Here is a 17,535-nt window from a genome sequence, read left to right as displayed (position 1 = left end):
CTAGCACACACTCAATAGCCAATATCTGTAATCTAGCACACACTCAATAGCCAATATCTGTAATCTAGCACACACTCAATAGCCAATATCTGTAATCTAGCACACACTCAATAGCCAATATCTGTAATCTAGCACACACTCAATGGCCAATATCTGTAATCTAGCACACACTCAATGGCCAATATCTGTAATCTAGCACACACTCAATAGCCAATATCTGTAATCTAGCACACACTCAATAGCCAATATCTGTAATCTAGCACACACTCAATGGCCAATATCTGTAATCTAGCACACACTCAATAGCCAATATCTGTAATCTAGCACACACTCAATGGCCAAAATTTGTAATCTAGCACACACTCAATGGCCAATATTTGTAATCTAGCACACACTCAATGGCCAATATCTGTAATCTAGCACACACTCAATGGCCAATATCTGTAATCTAGCACACACTCAATGGCCAATATCTGTAATCTAGCACACACTCAATGGCCAATATCTGTAATCTAGCACACACTCAATAGCCAATATCTGTAATCTAGCACACACTCAATAGCCAATATCTGTAATCTAGCACACACTCAATGGCCAATATCTGTAATCTAGCACACACTCAATGGCCAATATCTGTAATCTAGCACACACTCAATGGCCAATATTTGTAAGCTAGCACACATTCAATGGTGAATCATTTTTTAGCAAGCCTCAATTCAATGACCCACCATTTGTTAATCTAGCACACATTTAATAACAATCTCCCAAGTAACAGTCAACCATTTGTTAGGTGATACACTACATAATATTTATTTAAAAAAAAGAAAGAATGCATACCTTAAATTTAGGGGATAGGTAGTTTTTTAAAAACCAGAACTTCACAGGTGTTTTTGTATTACGAAGAACTGAAAGCATCATAATTCTAGAATAAAAGCAATAACACACAACACATTTTAAATTAATAAACCTGACCAGCATTAGTATTGGTATATACAAGTTTTTTTCTTGTAAATCAGTTTTTGCCCTATGTTTAAAAACTGTAAAGTGCTGATTGCCAGATGTATTCGAAATGCAAGAACCAACAAGAGTATTTAAGAGGCAGATACAATTTTGTAGGAGACAGAAACCCCCCAAAAAGATAGCAGCCTGTTGTAAAATTATAATAGTAATGGCTCTCTGAATCTGTCATACTCTGGCTTTTAAGGGACCTTTCCATCTAGTAACTGTCTTGATTATGTAGTACTGTATTTTATAGATGGACAAGAAAATACATATTATGTAATATACATTGCCATATTCTTACTTGTTTAATCATACTAAGATAAATTCACTGTCAATGTTAGCTCTGAGACTCCAGACTTGTTGGAGCTAACCAATTCACAGATGATTGACACTATAAACATTATTCCATAATAAGATTAGTATTATTCTTCATTCATTCTGCTGCAGCCCATTGATATACTGTTCTATAGACTGCAGGTAATGTGTACAATCTATGAGTATGTGTTCAATATCCCAAGCAGAAAATCTGACTCTAAATATTGTTTGTAGATTGCACTACCTATGATCTCCATGGCTTTCCGTAGCATATTTTATAGACTATTACCTATAGTTCTGTTAGGACAAAATGTCAAATGTTTACTTGTTTTGTTTTCTTATCTATTTGTACACAGATTCCTGAAAGTATTATAGTGATTTTATGCCTCATTATGACAGATATTACACTGTTGATCATCTGCAGTAACAAAAACAGCACTATATGACAGAAAAAAAAGATACCTGATGAAATACAGAAAACTTCAATGTTAGATACTCCAGAAAAACAAAACAAACATGAGGAATGGGAATTCAGAAGAAGACAGGTCATATACTGATCATTGTCATAAAGAGCTATTGTAAACGGGATAACAATGTTTATGGAAAAATCTAAAAATGAAGCAAGCACAGAAGAGCAGCCTTAAACCTAGATAACGAGTTTTGCGTTAGAGGCTATGCGGTGCTAATGAGCAGTTTTCCCTCACCGCTCACTTACCCTGCAGCACTGGTATTGCGAGTTTTCAGAAACCCGTCGTTAACAGGCAAGAAGTGAGCGTTGAGCAAAATTTTGCTCATTACCGCACTCCAATACTAGCACTGCTTAAGTCAGCGGTGAGCTGGTTGTACGTGCTTGCGCACGATTTCCCCATAGGAATCAACAGGAAGAGCCGGCTGAGAAAAAGTCTAACACCTGCAAAAAAGCAGCGCAAAACTCCTTAACGCAGCCCCATTGATTCCTATGGGAAAAAACATTGAACCCCGAGTCTAAACACCCCTAATCTTACACTTATTAACCCCTAATCTGCCGTCCCCGACACCTACATTATATTATTAACCCCTAATCAGCCACTCTGGACACCGCCGCCACCTACATAATACTTATGAACCCCTAATCTGCTGCCCCCAACATCACCGACACCTACATTATATTTATTAACCCCTAATCTGCCGCCCCCAACGTCGCCGCCACTATAATAAACATATTAACCCCTAAACCACCGCACTCCCACCTCGCAAACATTAGTTAAATATTATTAACCCCGAATCTGCTGGCCCTAACATCGCCGCCACCTACCTACATTTATTAACCCCTAATCTGCCGCCCCCAACGTCGCCGCCACTATATTAAAGTTATTAACCACTAAACCTAAGTCTAACACCCACTAACTTAATTATAATTTAAATAAATCTAAATAAATATTCCTATCATTAACTAAATAATTCCTATTTAAAACTAAATACTTACTGTACCTATAAAATAAACGCTAAGCTAGCTACAATATAACTAATAGTTACATTGTAGCTAGCTCAGGGTTTATTTTTATTTTACAGGCAAGTTTGTATTTATTTTAACTAGGTAGAATAGTTTTTACCTGTAAAAAAAAATACAAACAACCCCCCCAACAGTAAAACCCACCACCCACACAACCAACCCCCCCCCCCCAAATAAAATACTATCTAAAAAAAACTAAGCTCCCCATTGCCCTGAAAAGGGCATTTGGATGGGCATTGCCCTTAAAAGGGCAGTTAGCTCTTTTGCCGCCCAAACTCTAACCTAAAAATAAAACCCACCCAATACACCCTTAAAAACCCCCAACACTAAGCCCCTGAAGATAGACTTACTCTTCATCCAAGCCGGGCCGAAGTCCTCAACGAAGCCGGGAGAAGTCTTCATCCAAGCCGGGTGAAGTGGAATTAAGGTAGAAAAAATTGAGCTTGCATTCTATTGGGTGTTCAAATCAGCCAATAGAATGCAAGCTCAATCCTATTGGCTGATTGGATCAGCCAATAGGATTGAACTTCAATCCTATTGGCTGATTAAATTTTTCTACCTTAATTCCAATTGGCTGATAGAATTCTATCAGCCAATCGGAATCTAAGGGACGCCATCTTGGATGACGTCACTTAAAGGTACCTTCATTCAGTAAGAAGACTCCGGAAGAAGATGATGCTCCGTGTCAGATGTCTTGAAGATGGACCTGCTCCGTGCCGGATGGATGAAGATAGAAGATGCCGTCTGGATGAAGACTTCTGCCCGTCTGGAGGACCACTTCGCCTGGCTTGGATGAAGACTTCTCCCGGCTTTGTTGAGGACTTCAGCCTGGCCTGGATGAAGATGTCTCCCGGTAAGTCGATCTTCAGGGGGTTAGTGTTAGGTTTTTTAAGGGTGTATTGGGTAGGTTTTATTTTTAGGTTAGGGTTTGGGCAGCAAAAGAGCTAACTGCCCTTTTAAGAGCAATGCCCATCCCAATGCCCTTTTAAGGGCAATGGGGAGCTTAGGTTTTTTTTAGATAGTATTTTATTTGGGGGTTGGTTGTGTGGGTGGTGGGTTTTAATGTTGGGGGGGTTGTTTGTATTTTTTTTAAACAGGTAAAAGAGCTGATTACTTTGGGGCAGTGCCCCGCAAAAGGCCCTTTTAATGGCTAATGGTAGTTTAGTTTAGGCTAGGGTTTTTTTTTATTTTGGGGGGTCTTTTTTTATTTTAATAGGGCTATAAGATTAGGTGTAATTGGTTTAAATATCTTGTAATTTGTTTATTATTTTCTGTAATTTAGTGTTTTTTTTGTTGTTGTACTTTAGCTAATTTAATTTAATTTAGGTAATTGTATTTAATTTATTTAATTATAGTTCAGTGTTAGGTGTTAGTGTAACTTAGGTTAGGTTTTTTTTTACAGGTAAATTTGTATTTATTTTAACTAGGTAGTTAGTAAATAGTTAATAACTATTTAATAACTATTCTACCTAGTTAAAATAAATAGCGATATTAGGGCCGGCAGATTAGGGGTTAATAATATTTAACTAAAGTTTGCGAGGCGGGAGTGCGGCGGTTTAAGGGTTAATATATTTATTATAGTGGCGGCAACGTTGGGGCGGCAGATTAGGGGTTAAAATGTGTAGGTAGGTTGCGGTGACATTGGGGGCAGCAGATTAGGGGTTAAAAAATATAATGTAGGTGTCGGTGATGTTGGGGGCAGCAGATTAGGGGTTCATAACTATAATGTAGGTTGCGGCGGTGTCCGGAGCGGCAGATTAGGGGTTAAAATTTGTATTATAGTCTTTGCGATGCGGGAGGGCCTCGGTTTAGGGGTTAATAGGTAGTTTATGGGTGTTAGTGTACTTTTTAGCACTTTAGTTATGAGTTTTATGTTACGGCGTTGTACCATAAAACTCATAACTACTGACTTTTAAATGCGTTAAGGATCTTGACAGGGTAGGGTGTACCGCTCACTTTTTTGCCTCCCAGGACAGACTCGTAATACCAGCGCTATGGAAGTCCCATAGAAAAAAGACTTTACAAAGTTTACGTAAGTCGTTTTGCGGTAAGGCCAAAGAAGTGTGCGGTGACCCTAAACCTGCAAGACTAGTAATACCAGCGTGCGTAAAAAAGCAGCATTAGGACCTCTTAACGCTGCTTTTTTACCCTAACGCACAACTCATAATCTGGTCGTTAGCTTGCACAAAGAAACAATGCTACCATTTTAACTTATGAAGTGAACGCTTAAAAGCCAGGATTTTCACTTCTTTACACATTTGATTGAGAACATTTTTTTAATGCTTAAGTTTTTTTTGTTGCCATTGAATATCAGTAAACACAGCATTATTAAACCAGAGTGAACATTTTAGTCATACATTATAGCCTGATATCAAAAAGAAGTCACTAAGAAATGTTTGTTATATTTGATTTATGTGGCAATAAACTGACAGAAAATGTCAAAACTTCAGAGGACACTGTTATGCTCTACTGAATTTCAGTACATAGCATCTGTCAGAACCAATCACCCCATCTAAAATGCCCCAAAAGTGGGACAACAATGAAGTGTGTTCACACAGTGCGCCCTGAGGGTGATAACAGAATACAATACATTTGTATGTATGAAGTGTGAATACTTCTGAGAGAAGAGTGTCCTTGTATTAACACGGCAACAACATATAGTTAAGAGACAATGGTATTTTTGTATGAAGTCCATGTATAAGTGTTGTTTAACTAATCTGATTGCATATATAAACAATCATTCTTTACTTAAAACTGGTAATTGATATTACCAGTTTGGCATACAAATTGTATGTAACATAAGTAGGCAATATGGGCAATATGAAAATTATGTAACATAACTAGGCAATATGACAATGACGTAACATAACTAGGCAATACGACAATGACATAACATAACTAGGCAATATGACAATCATGTAACAGAACTAGGCAATACAGGCAATCATGTTACATAACTAGGCTATATGACAATTATGTAACATAACTAGGCAATATGACAATTATGTAACATAACTAGGCAATATGACAATTATGTAACCTAACTAGGCAATATGACAATCATGTAACATGACTAGGCAATATGACAATGACATAACATAACTAGGCGATATAACCATCATGTAACATGACTAGGCAATATGACAATGACATAACATAACTAGGCGATATAACCATCATGTAACATAACTAGGCAATATGGCAATTATGTAACATAACTAGGCAATATGACAATGACATTACATAACTAGGCAATATGACAATGATGTTACATAACTAGGCAATATGACAATAACATAACATAACTAAGAAATCAATCATTTAATATAACTAGGCAATATGACAATGATGTGACAGTGAAACGCGTCAGTGACGTTTATTTTGTAAATTGTTTTAATAGCATAACGGCATTTTAATAGTTGAATAATATAAGGGGGCTTAAATATCCAAAAAAATGATAATTTAAGACTTCTGCACATACCGACATGATAGTAGTATAGGCAGCAACCCGAATGATAGTAGTATATTCAGCACTTTAATTAAGGCATTATGACAATAGTGTAACATAACTAGGCAATATGTCAAACGTGTAACATAACTAGGCAATATGACTATCATGTAACATAACTAGGCAATACGACAATGACATAACATAACTAGGCAATATGACAATCATGTGACATAACTAAGCAATACGACAATGACGTAACATAACTAGGCAACATGACAATCATGTAGCATAACAAGGAAATACGACGAAGTAACATAACTAGGCAATAGGACAATAACGTAACATAACTAGCCAACACGACAATCATGTAACATAACTAGGCAATACGACAATGACGTAACATAACTAGGCAATATGACAATGAAGTAACAAATAGGCAATATGACAATCATGCAACATAACTAGGCAATACGACAATCATGCAACATAACTAGGCAATATAACAATGACGTAACATAACTAGGCAATATGACAATCAAATAACATAACTAGGAAATATGAGAAAAACGTAACATAACTAGGCTATATGACAATCATGTAAAATAATTAGGCAATATGACAATCGTGTACCATAACTAGGCAATATGACAATGACGTAACATAACTAGGCAATATGACAATCATGTAACATAACTAGGCAATATGACAATGGCGTAACATAACTAGGCAATATGACAATCATGTAACATAACTAGGCAATATGACAATGGCATAACATAACTAGGCAATATGGCGTGAAAGATGATTAAATTAAATAACATTTGACAATGTCCTTTTAAAGTGCAGATCAGAATTGGATATATAAGGTGCAATGCTGCGTTAAACGTGTAAAACTTTAGAAGCAGAGCTGAATGTGATTGGTTTTAGTTTATTTTAAAAAGTTCAGGATGTTGTAAGGTGCTTTATGCCTGATGAAACTGCGATTTTAGAAGCCGAGAAATGCGTTGCATACAGGGGGCTATATGTCTATGCCCCCTCCACTTATTGCTTGATGTTTGTAATGTGATTTTTAAATAAACCATTTTTAACAAAAGCTGCATCCTGGGGCCTACTGTTCTTGGAACTGGCATCCTGTTTTCCAGTCTGAAGCCAGGACAAGGGTTAGCTAATACACCCTGAGTTATCAGCCTACCAGCACATAAGGGTGCTATTGCTACATGTATGTACCCATTTGCATCTATGGATGTTTTCTTGCTGGTGGCATTTTTGATCTACACACGAGGCGCCCCTATGTTTTGTGTTTATTTCTAGTGTCTGATCTGGATTGATCTGAGAGGAGGAGAGCAGCCGTCCATCCTGTGCCTTCTGTTTGGATATCACACACATTTGTGGACAGTGCATAGCACTACCCCACATTTTTGGGACTTTTTATAACTCTACTATTATTATCAATTTTGTATCTGATTGCATTATATATGATATATTGATGATATATACCTAACTGTTATACCTTTACTACAGCTTGTTTATTGTACAAGCTTTAGTCCACTGTTCTGTTTTTGTCAGACCCCGCCCCCTCTCATTTCTGGTTGTATTTAGAACTGAAATCTTACCTTAGAAAGCGCTCGTACAAGTGGCCTGATGCTACTGAGAAGATATTTAAGACTTCCTGCTTTTCTTTTTCATCCGATCTTCCTGCACCTGTAAAACTTGACAAAACAGTTAATTTACTGTAAAAAAAAATTTCAGTAAGATTTGCAAATATGACTTTCTTGCTATATCATATTCCAGCTTGACTAGGAGCAACAGTCATTTGTATGTGTGACTTTCACTTGTAATTATGAAGGCAAATATGGGAATTTTCACATAACATAAATAAATGTGTCACCATCATGGAAAAAGCTGCAGGACTAAGTACCACATGCTGTCTAATGTAAACATATAGTATATTATAGTAGAGAAATGGAAAACATACACCTCTGAAGAGAATTCATTTTTTTATTCAACTATTACAACTGTTTAAATGAAACGGATATATTTAAAACATAAGAAGCAAATGTGTGAACCATATTTTGCTGTATTCCCTAGCTAAGTACATACGGTTTCAAATTCTAACTGAGAATATCTAAAATGAACTCATATAATTCTCTGTGTGCTCAACAACCTGCAAAATGATCTATTAACTTGAACATATGGAAAACTGTATATGATCTTAATCGTAAAAACAGGCTGGAGAAACACCACTGACTAAATGTATTTCACACTCAAATTTTAGCTACTTTAATGGACAATAAGTCTTATCTATATTCATCAGGAACTATTCCCTTAATTGCAAAATGTCTTCATACCAACCAAATGTTTCAAAAGCATTTTAGATGTTAAATTTATTTATTTTATGATCGTGAGAGTGCACGAGTCATCATGTGTGCAACATTCCCCTCCTGACCACTAGTAGGAGTCAAAAGACACACCAACGCAATAGAGCTTTAAATCCCTCCCACTTCCCATGATCCTTATTCATACATATAGCCAAGTAGATGAGAAAAAAAAAGAAAAGCAGGAAAGATGAAGCTGGGCATAGTACAAAACAAGTACTGCTGACGCAAAGAAAATGCAAGGCTTCTGGACTCCCCATCACAAAAGAAATTAATTTATCAGGTAAGCATAAATTTTGTTTTCTTTCATCAGATGGTAAGAATCCATAAGTCATTAGGTGTGGGAATCAATACCCACGCAGTGAAGTCCACAAGACCACTGTGAAACTTTGTATAGGTGTGTAAAGAAGACCAAGGGCGCGATCCGATATACGGCGTAGTGCCCGTAATTTCACCTCGCACATCGGGGTATTACATATACCCCGCCGGCAGTTCCTAAAGTGCCGTAAGTCTGATAAACTAGAGATGTCCAGAAATAAGCGTAAATACAAATTTCTGGAGTCGCTAGTGACTTACGGCACTTTAGAAACTGCCGGCGCCTAAGAAAAGTAAAGGAAATATTAAATTTCCCGTAAAAGTCTAACCTGCCTCCCAAAAATAAGCCCGACACGTAAAACCCCTATATCCGCAATCTCCCCTCTCACTACTACTAATAAATATATAAACCCCTAGACCGACAATCCCCCACAACGCAATAAGCCTAATTATTAACCCCTAAACCGCCATAGCCCACACCGCAAGTAATAACTAAATTATTAACCCCTAAACCGCCATAGCCCACACCGCAATAAACCTATTCTAGTATTAACCCCTAAACCGCCATAGCCCACATAGCCTATTAAATGTATTAACCCCTAATCTGCAGACGCCAACGTCGCCGCCACTATAATAAAGTTATTAACCCCTAAACCTAAGTCTAACCCTAACACCCCCTCAACTTAATTATTATTTAAATAAATCTAAATAATATTACTATTATTAACTAAAGTATTCCTATTTAAAACTAAATACTTACCTATAAAATAAACCCTAAGATAGCTACAATATAATTAATAATTACATTGTAGCTATTTTAGGATTTATTTTTATTTTACAGGCAACTTTGTATTTATTTTAACTAGGTACAATAGCTATTAAATAGTTATTAGCTATTTAATAGCTACCTAGTTAAAATAATTACAAATTTACCTGTAAAATAAACAATAACCTAAGTTACAATTACACCTACACTACACTATCATTAAATTAATTAAATAAATTAACTACAATTAGCTAAAATGAAATACAATTAAATAAACTATAGAAAAAAAACAACACATTAAATTACAGAAAATAAAAAAAAAATTATAAGAAGTTTAAACTAATTACACCTAATCTAAGCCCCCTAAAAAAATAAAAAAGGCCCCCAAAATAATAAAATGCCCTACCCTATACTAAATTACAAATAGCCCTTAAAAGGGCTTTTTGCGGGGCATTGCCCCAAAGTAATCAGCTCTTTTACCTGTAAAAAAAGAAAGACACCCCCCACACCCAACCTTACTCTAAAACCCACCCAATCCTCCCTTAAAAAAACCAAACACTACCCCATTGAAGATCACCCTACCTTGAGCCGTCTTCACCCAGCCGGGCAGAAGTCTTCATTCGATCCGGGCACAAGTGGTCCTCCAGCCGGGCAGAAGTCTTCATCCGATCCGGACAGAAGAGGTCCTCCATCCGGGAAGAAGTCTTCATCCAAGCGGCATCTTCTTCCATCCGACGAGGAGCGGCACCATCTTGAAGACATCCGATGCAGAGCATCCTTCCTGGCTGACGGACAAACGACGAATGAAGGTCCCTTTAAATAACGTCATCCAAGATGGCGTCCCTTGAATTCCGATTGGCTGATAGGATTCTATCAGCCAATCAGAATTAAGGTAGGAAAAATCTGTTCCAATCAGCCAATAGAATTGCATCAGCCAATCGGATTGATCTCGCATTCTATTGGCTGTTCCAATCAGCCAATATAATGCAAGCTCAATTCTATTGGCTGATTGGATCAGCCAATCGGATTGATCTCGCATTCTATTGGCTGTTCCAATCAGCCAATAGAATGTGAGCTCAATTCTATTGGCTGATTGGATCAGCCAATCAGATTGAACTTCAATTTTTCCTACCTTAATTCCGATTGGCTGATAGAATTCTATCAGCCAATCGGAATTCAAGGGACACGATCTTGGATGATGTCATTTAAAGGGACCTTCATTCGTCGTTAGTCCGTCAGCCAGGAAGGATGCTCCGCGTCGGATGTCTTCAAGATGGTGCCGCTCCTCGTCAGATGGAAGAAGATTGAAGATGCCGCTTGGTTGAATACTTCTTCCCGGATGGAGGACCTCTTCTGCTCGGATCGGATGAAGACTTCTGCCCGGCTGGAGGACCACTTGTGCCCGGATCGGATGAAGACTTCTGCCCGGCTGGAGGACCACTTGTGCCCGGATCAGATGAAGACTTCTGCCCGGCTGGGTGAAGACGGCTCAAGGTAGGGTGATCTTCAATGGGGTAGTGTTAGTTTTTTTAAGGGGGGATTGGGTGGGTTTTAGAGTAAGGTTGGGTGTGGGTGGTGGGTTTTCAATGTTGGGGGGGTGTATTTCTTTTTTTACAGGTAAAAGAGCTGATTACTTTGGGGCAATACCCAGCAAAAAGCCCTCTTAAGGGCTATTTGTAATTTACTATAGGGTAGGGCATTTTATTATTTCGGGGGGCTTTTTATTTTATTAGGGGGCTTAGATTAGGTGTAATTAGTTTAAACTTCTTGTAATTTTTTTTTTATTTTCTGTAATTTAGTGGGGTTTTTTGTGCTATAGTTTATTTTATTGTATTTCATTTTAGCTAATTGTAGTTAATTTATTTAATTAATTTAATGATAGTGTAGTGTTAGGTGTAATTGTAACTTAGGTTAGGGTTTATTTTACAGGTAAATATGTAATTATTTTAACTAGGTAGCTATTAAATAGTTAATAACTATTTAATAGCTATTGTACCTAGTTAAAATAAATACAAAGTTGCCTGTAAAATAAAAATAAATCCTAAAATAGCTAGAATGTAATTATTAATTATATTGTAGCTATCTTAGGGTTTATTTTATAGGTAAATATTTAGTTTTAAATAGGAATAATTTAGTTCATAATAGTAATATTATTTAGATTTATTAAAATAATATTTAAGTTAGGGGGGTGTTAGGGTTAGACTTAGGTTTAGGGGTTAATAACTTTATTATAGTGGTGGCGACGTTGGCCACGGCAGATTAGGGGTTAATACATTTAATAGGCTATGTGGGCTATGGCGGTTTAGGGGTTAATACTAGAATAGGTTTATTGCGGTGTGGGCTATGGCGGTTTAGGGGTTAATACAGTTTATTAGTTATTGCGGTGGGGGATTGCGGTTGACAGGTAGATAGACATTGCGCATGCGTTAGGTGTTAGTTTATTTTTGCAGGCATTTTAGGGAGTTACGGTGCTCCCATACTCAGCGCAAGGCCTGCTACGGCAGCATTTTATGGCGAGGTGAAAATGGAATAAGATTTCTCCATTTTCGCCACGTAAGGCCTTGCGCTGGATATTGGATACCGATTTACGACTCGGTCCCATGTTAGCCTATGGGAGTAAAAATTGCGAGCAACGGGTGAAATATACAGCCATAACTTGTATGTTATGCGCAAAATCTGGCGTCACCGGCTTTTGCGGGCGACGCTGCATATCGGATCGGGCCCCAAGTAGCTGCCTTACAAAGCTGATCAACAGAATCCTTTATGAATGACCCAAGAATTTGCAACTGCTCTAGCAGAATGAGCAGTAACGTGCTCAAGGGGAGTTTTCCCTGCAAACAAATAAGCCTTGTGAATTAAAGCTTTAAGGCAAGTTGCTAAAGTAACAGCTGGTGGGAGGCTAAGAAACAAAATGTACAAAAAGGGAAGAAGTCTGAAATATTTTGTAATTTCCACATAATATTTGAGAGCTCTCACAACATCCAAAATGTGGAGAAGATGCTTCTTAGAATTCTTGAGCTGGAGAAAACAAATGAACCACAATTTGCTGATTGATAGTATCTGTAGGTACTATCTTAAAAAGAAAAGAAAAAGCTAGTGCGAAGAAAAGCCTTATCCTGATGAAAAAAATATTTGCATGATAAAGCTCAAAGTTCAGAAACCCTTCTAGCTGAAGATATAGCTCAACATGAGGAGTTTGAAAAACCCTGAAAATAATATTAAAATTCCAAGGAGGAGGAACTGGACAAATAAATGCTTTAGTTCTAATCAGGACCTGAACAAAGACCTGAAAGTCAGGAATTTTAGCAATTTAAAAAAAACAACTAAAAACTTTATCTAGACCTTACTGCAGGAACTCAAGGACTAACATGCAAAAGATGTTTTCCAGGCCTTATGATAAATAGATTCAGTAACAGATTTCCTAGCCTAGATCAAGGTATCCATAACATTGTCTGAAAAAAACTTTCTGAGACAAAATTAAGCGGTTAATCTCCATGCCGTCAGATTCAGAGTTTTGAGATCTTGATAAATAAAAGGGCCTTGAGAGAGAAGAGAATTTCTTAGAGAAAGCCTCCAAGGCAGGCACGAGGACATCCAGATCTGAAAACCAGATTCTGCAAGGCCATGGCAGAGCAATCAGAATTGCTGAAACTTGTTCCTGTTTGATTTTGGTTATCACTCGGGATAGCTAGACAAACAGGAAAATCAGGTTGAACGACCAGGGAACCACTAGGGCATCTATGAGAGTCACTGAAGATCCCAAGACCAGGAACAATACAAAGGCAGTTTGTGATTCAAATAAGATGCCATCTGGATCTCCCGGTTGGGGGCGGAGTCAACAGGTGCTGCAGGTGATCCGGAACTAGTGAGAGCTTCTCCATCCACAACAAACGCAGTGCTCCTTGGCCAGTTAAGAGCTGACTGGACCGGAGTAAAGGGACTACTACAGTCAGTGTCACGGAAGATCCAAAGACAGCGTTGCTTTCTGGTTCAAGCAACTCCACCGGTGTTTTAAACTCCCCTGGTATTTTCACTCTGGGACCGGTGCTCCGAGGAGAAGAGGCAAGGAGGGGTTCTCTCAGCTGGACTTGGCAGATGCTGCTCTCTGCTTCCATACATGCTGACCAGAAAGGGGACGGGCAAATCCCGCTGCTCCAATTGGTTGGTGTATTAAACACTATTTGGAATAACAGGAAGGACGGCCGGCGCTGTATTCATGCGGTAAGCCCGCAAAGACCTCAGGAACTTGAGAGAGGCATACCCTAGACTGCGCGGACACAAGGAGTATAAGGTACAAGGCTAAGGCTTGTAAAATACTCATTAACTGATGCATGTAAGGAGGCCCAGGTTTGTGCACAAAGGGTTCTACATTTAAAATCATTCTCTGCTGTATATTGGGGGGAAGTCCAAAAGAGTTAAAGGAGCCTCACTACGTTCAATCTGAGGAACGTTTACCACCAAGTGACGCTTTGGTCTATGTGAATATCAACACCCTGAGAGTTGTGCTACAATACTTAACATACCAATTATTGTTAAAGAAGGTGGATTAACTTGGTGGACCACTTCACATTAACATTAGTATGGAAATTGCTCTGTAGTGTTAATACCTTAATTACTATCAAGAAGCTGAACTAACTTTAGGATCCCCACATACAAAGGATATATCTCGTGTTCCTTTCTTTCCTTGCTATACACATATATCAGACTTGGATTCTGCTCTGTGTGCCCTAGTTACTCAAGTCTGTACAACGGTCCATATCTGACATTTATATACCAAATTTCTGGTGTTAAGAATCTTACCAGGATAATTAAGAGCTTCATCTAGGAGCACACTATTAGAGCTCTATTGGGTATATGAAAAGGACCTTGCATTTAAGTAAATCTAATTGTGTCCTAAAGAACTTTAAGTTTATTACTGATATACTCAGAGAAGAACATAATTGTACAACTTTTTTCCCCTTTTCTCTTTTATATATTATAGGACATATATGTCATACTGTAAATGTGTCTCTGTATAAGAGGTTAACTAAAGATTACTCCATAACTATCTACTTAAATTGTTGTGGTCCTGGGAATTGGACATAACTCTATACTAAGATTATTTCTGTAGGCTGCTATAGGTCTAATCTTTTTTGTTTTGTTTTTGTATCGCCTGACCTCTACTCTGATGGAAATACTGACACTATAGAATGTATTACTTTATTCCTAATAGAGGAAATACTGAGTAACTACTGCCTAATAACTATTTAATGTCTTTAACCTCTACCTGGGTAATTTGAAACCATATGACCACGGCCCCATATCTGACACTGTAGTATTTGAACTCCAAGTTTTCTGACCCACACTTATAGGGTACTATTCATAGTACCACACTTCCCTTTCACCTAAACCTAGTTTAAAAACTTTGATTGATACTTTCCTATTAAAGATGGTTTAATTATTATAAGCATTAGCCTAGAATAGGTTGTTAAACACACATTTTACGAGACACAACTCACCCTATTGCATACAAGCTGCATTCTCCAATATAAGTGCGCTACCCCTCTTTTCTTTTTATACACTTTCACGTTTTTTTTTCTCTTTCTGCTGTATTTTCACATTAATTAGTAAGGGCTGTGTTCATGGAGAGATTTATATCTCAAGGAAAAAATTGTTCACCAAGTATGCCTCCTAAATTGAGGGGAGATAAAAAAGGCAATAAACAAATAGATGGGTGTCCAGATACCTCATAAGATAAAGGAGCCCCAAATGTACCTAATTATGACATGATTGAATTAGTGTCAGAAATATCTAAAATTATTACACCTCAGTTTGACCTACTTAAACAAGAAATCAAGCAAGAAATTAATGGGTTAATAAATGAAGTGAGACATTTCTCATCACGGTTAGTTGAAGCTGAAGCTAGCGTATCAGAATTAGAAGACAGGCTTAACCTGCAAGATCCTACTATAACATCCCACGTAAAATTAATATCTACATTACAAGCGAGAGTAGAGGATTTGGAGGATTGATCAAGGCGCAATAACCTTAGGGTTATTGGCCTCCCGGAAACACATGATTATCAGGATCTTATGCAATTTGCCTCCTCTAACCTTCCCCAATTCTTGAATATCCAGCAACTCCCCCAACCAGTTCATATTGAAAGGGTTCATAGAGTAGGCCCAATTTGTTCTAACGCAGATGGTAAGAGCAAACCTAGACCCATTATTATTAAGTTTTTAAACTTTCAGGACAAGGTATTATACCTTAGACACTATAGAAAATTTGACCCATTCTTAATTGATCAACACAAGATCATGCTGTTTCAAGATTTTTCAAACGAGACACTAGCTAAAAGGAGAGAGATGTCTCCTTTTTTTCTTAAACTTATGAAAGCCAATTTGAACATAAGACTAACATACCCAGTTAAACTTATTGTTCTAAGAGATGGAAAGACTATAATTTTTTTTCATTAAAAGGGAATTAAGACACAATGAGTTGGAGTTTAAAAGGAAAAAAAGAAATGTCATGTTTTTATGTTTATTTGTCCGTTGCATTTTTGGTTGGGCTTCTTCTTTTTCTCTCTTGCCTTTCCCTTTCTTCTCTCCTGCCCCCTTATAGTTTAATGGGAACTGAACCACTTAAATTTCATTCCTGGAACGTAGGGGGCATAACCTCCCCGATTAAAAATTATCATTAAACAGCTTGGGCGATACAAACCCGATATTTCAATGATCCAAGAAACTCACTTAAAAGATCTAGAGATTGCTAAACTTAAAATGAGGTGGTTTGGGGAGGTTATTGCCGCTTCTTATGATGGTAGGAAGAGAGGGGTGGCAATTCTTTTTAGTAAGCACTTAAACTATAAGATAGAGGCCTGTGAAATAGATTCTGGAGGACGACATTTGATTCTTGAGATATCAATAAAACGCAGTTTGTCTTGTGTAATATATACGGTCCAAATAATTTAAATTGTAAATTTTGGAATGATTTGTCAGTGCAACTGTCAAAATATGTTGGTCAAAATTTGATAATAGCTGATGACATGAATATAATATCCATGCCCAATCTTGATAGGTTAAGCCCAAGAACAACATTTAAGAAAGACAAGAAACAACGCATATTACAGAAATTCTGCTTTGAATTAGGGCTTCAGGACATATGGCGTATACAGAATCCAGATGCCAGAACGTATACATGTGTCTCAAAAGGCCATCAAGCATTTTCTAGATTGGACATGTTCTTGATATCAGATGCACTTACTGGAATGGACATGGTAGCTGATATTAAAGACATTACAATCTCAGACCATGCTATTATCTCCTTAGAATTCAATATTAGAACATTACAATCTTGTAATTCAAATAGTTTCCTTTTCCCTAAATACCTAGTTAACAATGTAAAATTCCAGAATTGGCTTAGGAATAAGTGGGGGGAATTTTGTAATTTCAGCTCCTTATACCTGGAAAATGTTGAATTGTTTTGGGAATCGGCTAAAGCAGTCTTGCGGGGAAACATTAGAGCATATTTATGTCAACTTAAAAAAAAACCGGCTTAGAGAAACCCAATTATCTAACAATGTCAAAAACACCTATAATGTTCATATAACTAACCAAACTGAAGTACTTTGGCGGAAATATATCAATGCCAAATCAGCCAGAGATGTTTTTCTAAAACAAAAAAAACACAATAGGATATAAAGCACTCAATGGAGGTCACGCAGGTAGATCTGCAAAATATTTAGCAAAGATCACTAAGACCACAAATAGGAACATCATTACTGCTATAAGGAATGATAAGGATAGATTTATAAATAATGTAGATATCGAAAAGTCCTTTA

General features: G+C 37.4%; 1 protein-coding gene across 1 annotated transcript in view; it reads right to left on the bottom strand.

Moving 5' to 3' along the window:
- The window catches only part of UGGT2 (UDP-glucose glycoprotein glucosyltransferase 2), a 991,813-nt gene that overhangs the window by 71,409 nt on the left and 902,869 nt on the right, over nucleotides 1–17,535 (bottom strand). The window contains exons 32-33 of the mRNA XM_053707835.1: nucleotides 7,874–7,969; nucleotides 838–922 (exon numbers count right to left, since the gene is read on the bottom strand). Of these exons, the coding sequence (XP_053563810.1) occupies nucleotides 838–922; nucleotides 7,874–7,969 (181 nt within the window). The remainder of the gene's footprint in view (nucleotides 1–837; nucleotides 923–7,873; nucleotides 7,970–17,535) is intronic.

The sequence above is a fragment of the Bombina bombina genome, chromosome 3 (assembly GCF_027579735.1).
Source record: "Bombina bombina isolate aBomBom1 chromosome 3, aBomBom1.pri, whole genome shotgun sequence".
Classification (NCBI taxonomy): Eukaryota; Metazoa; Chordata; class Amphibia; order Anura; family Bombinatoridae; genus Bombina; species Bombina bombina.
Note: the sequence above shows the minus strand (reverse complement) of the source record. Positions and strands in the feature narration are given on the sequence as shown.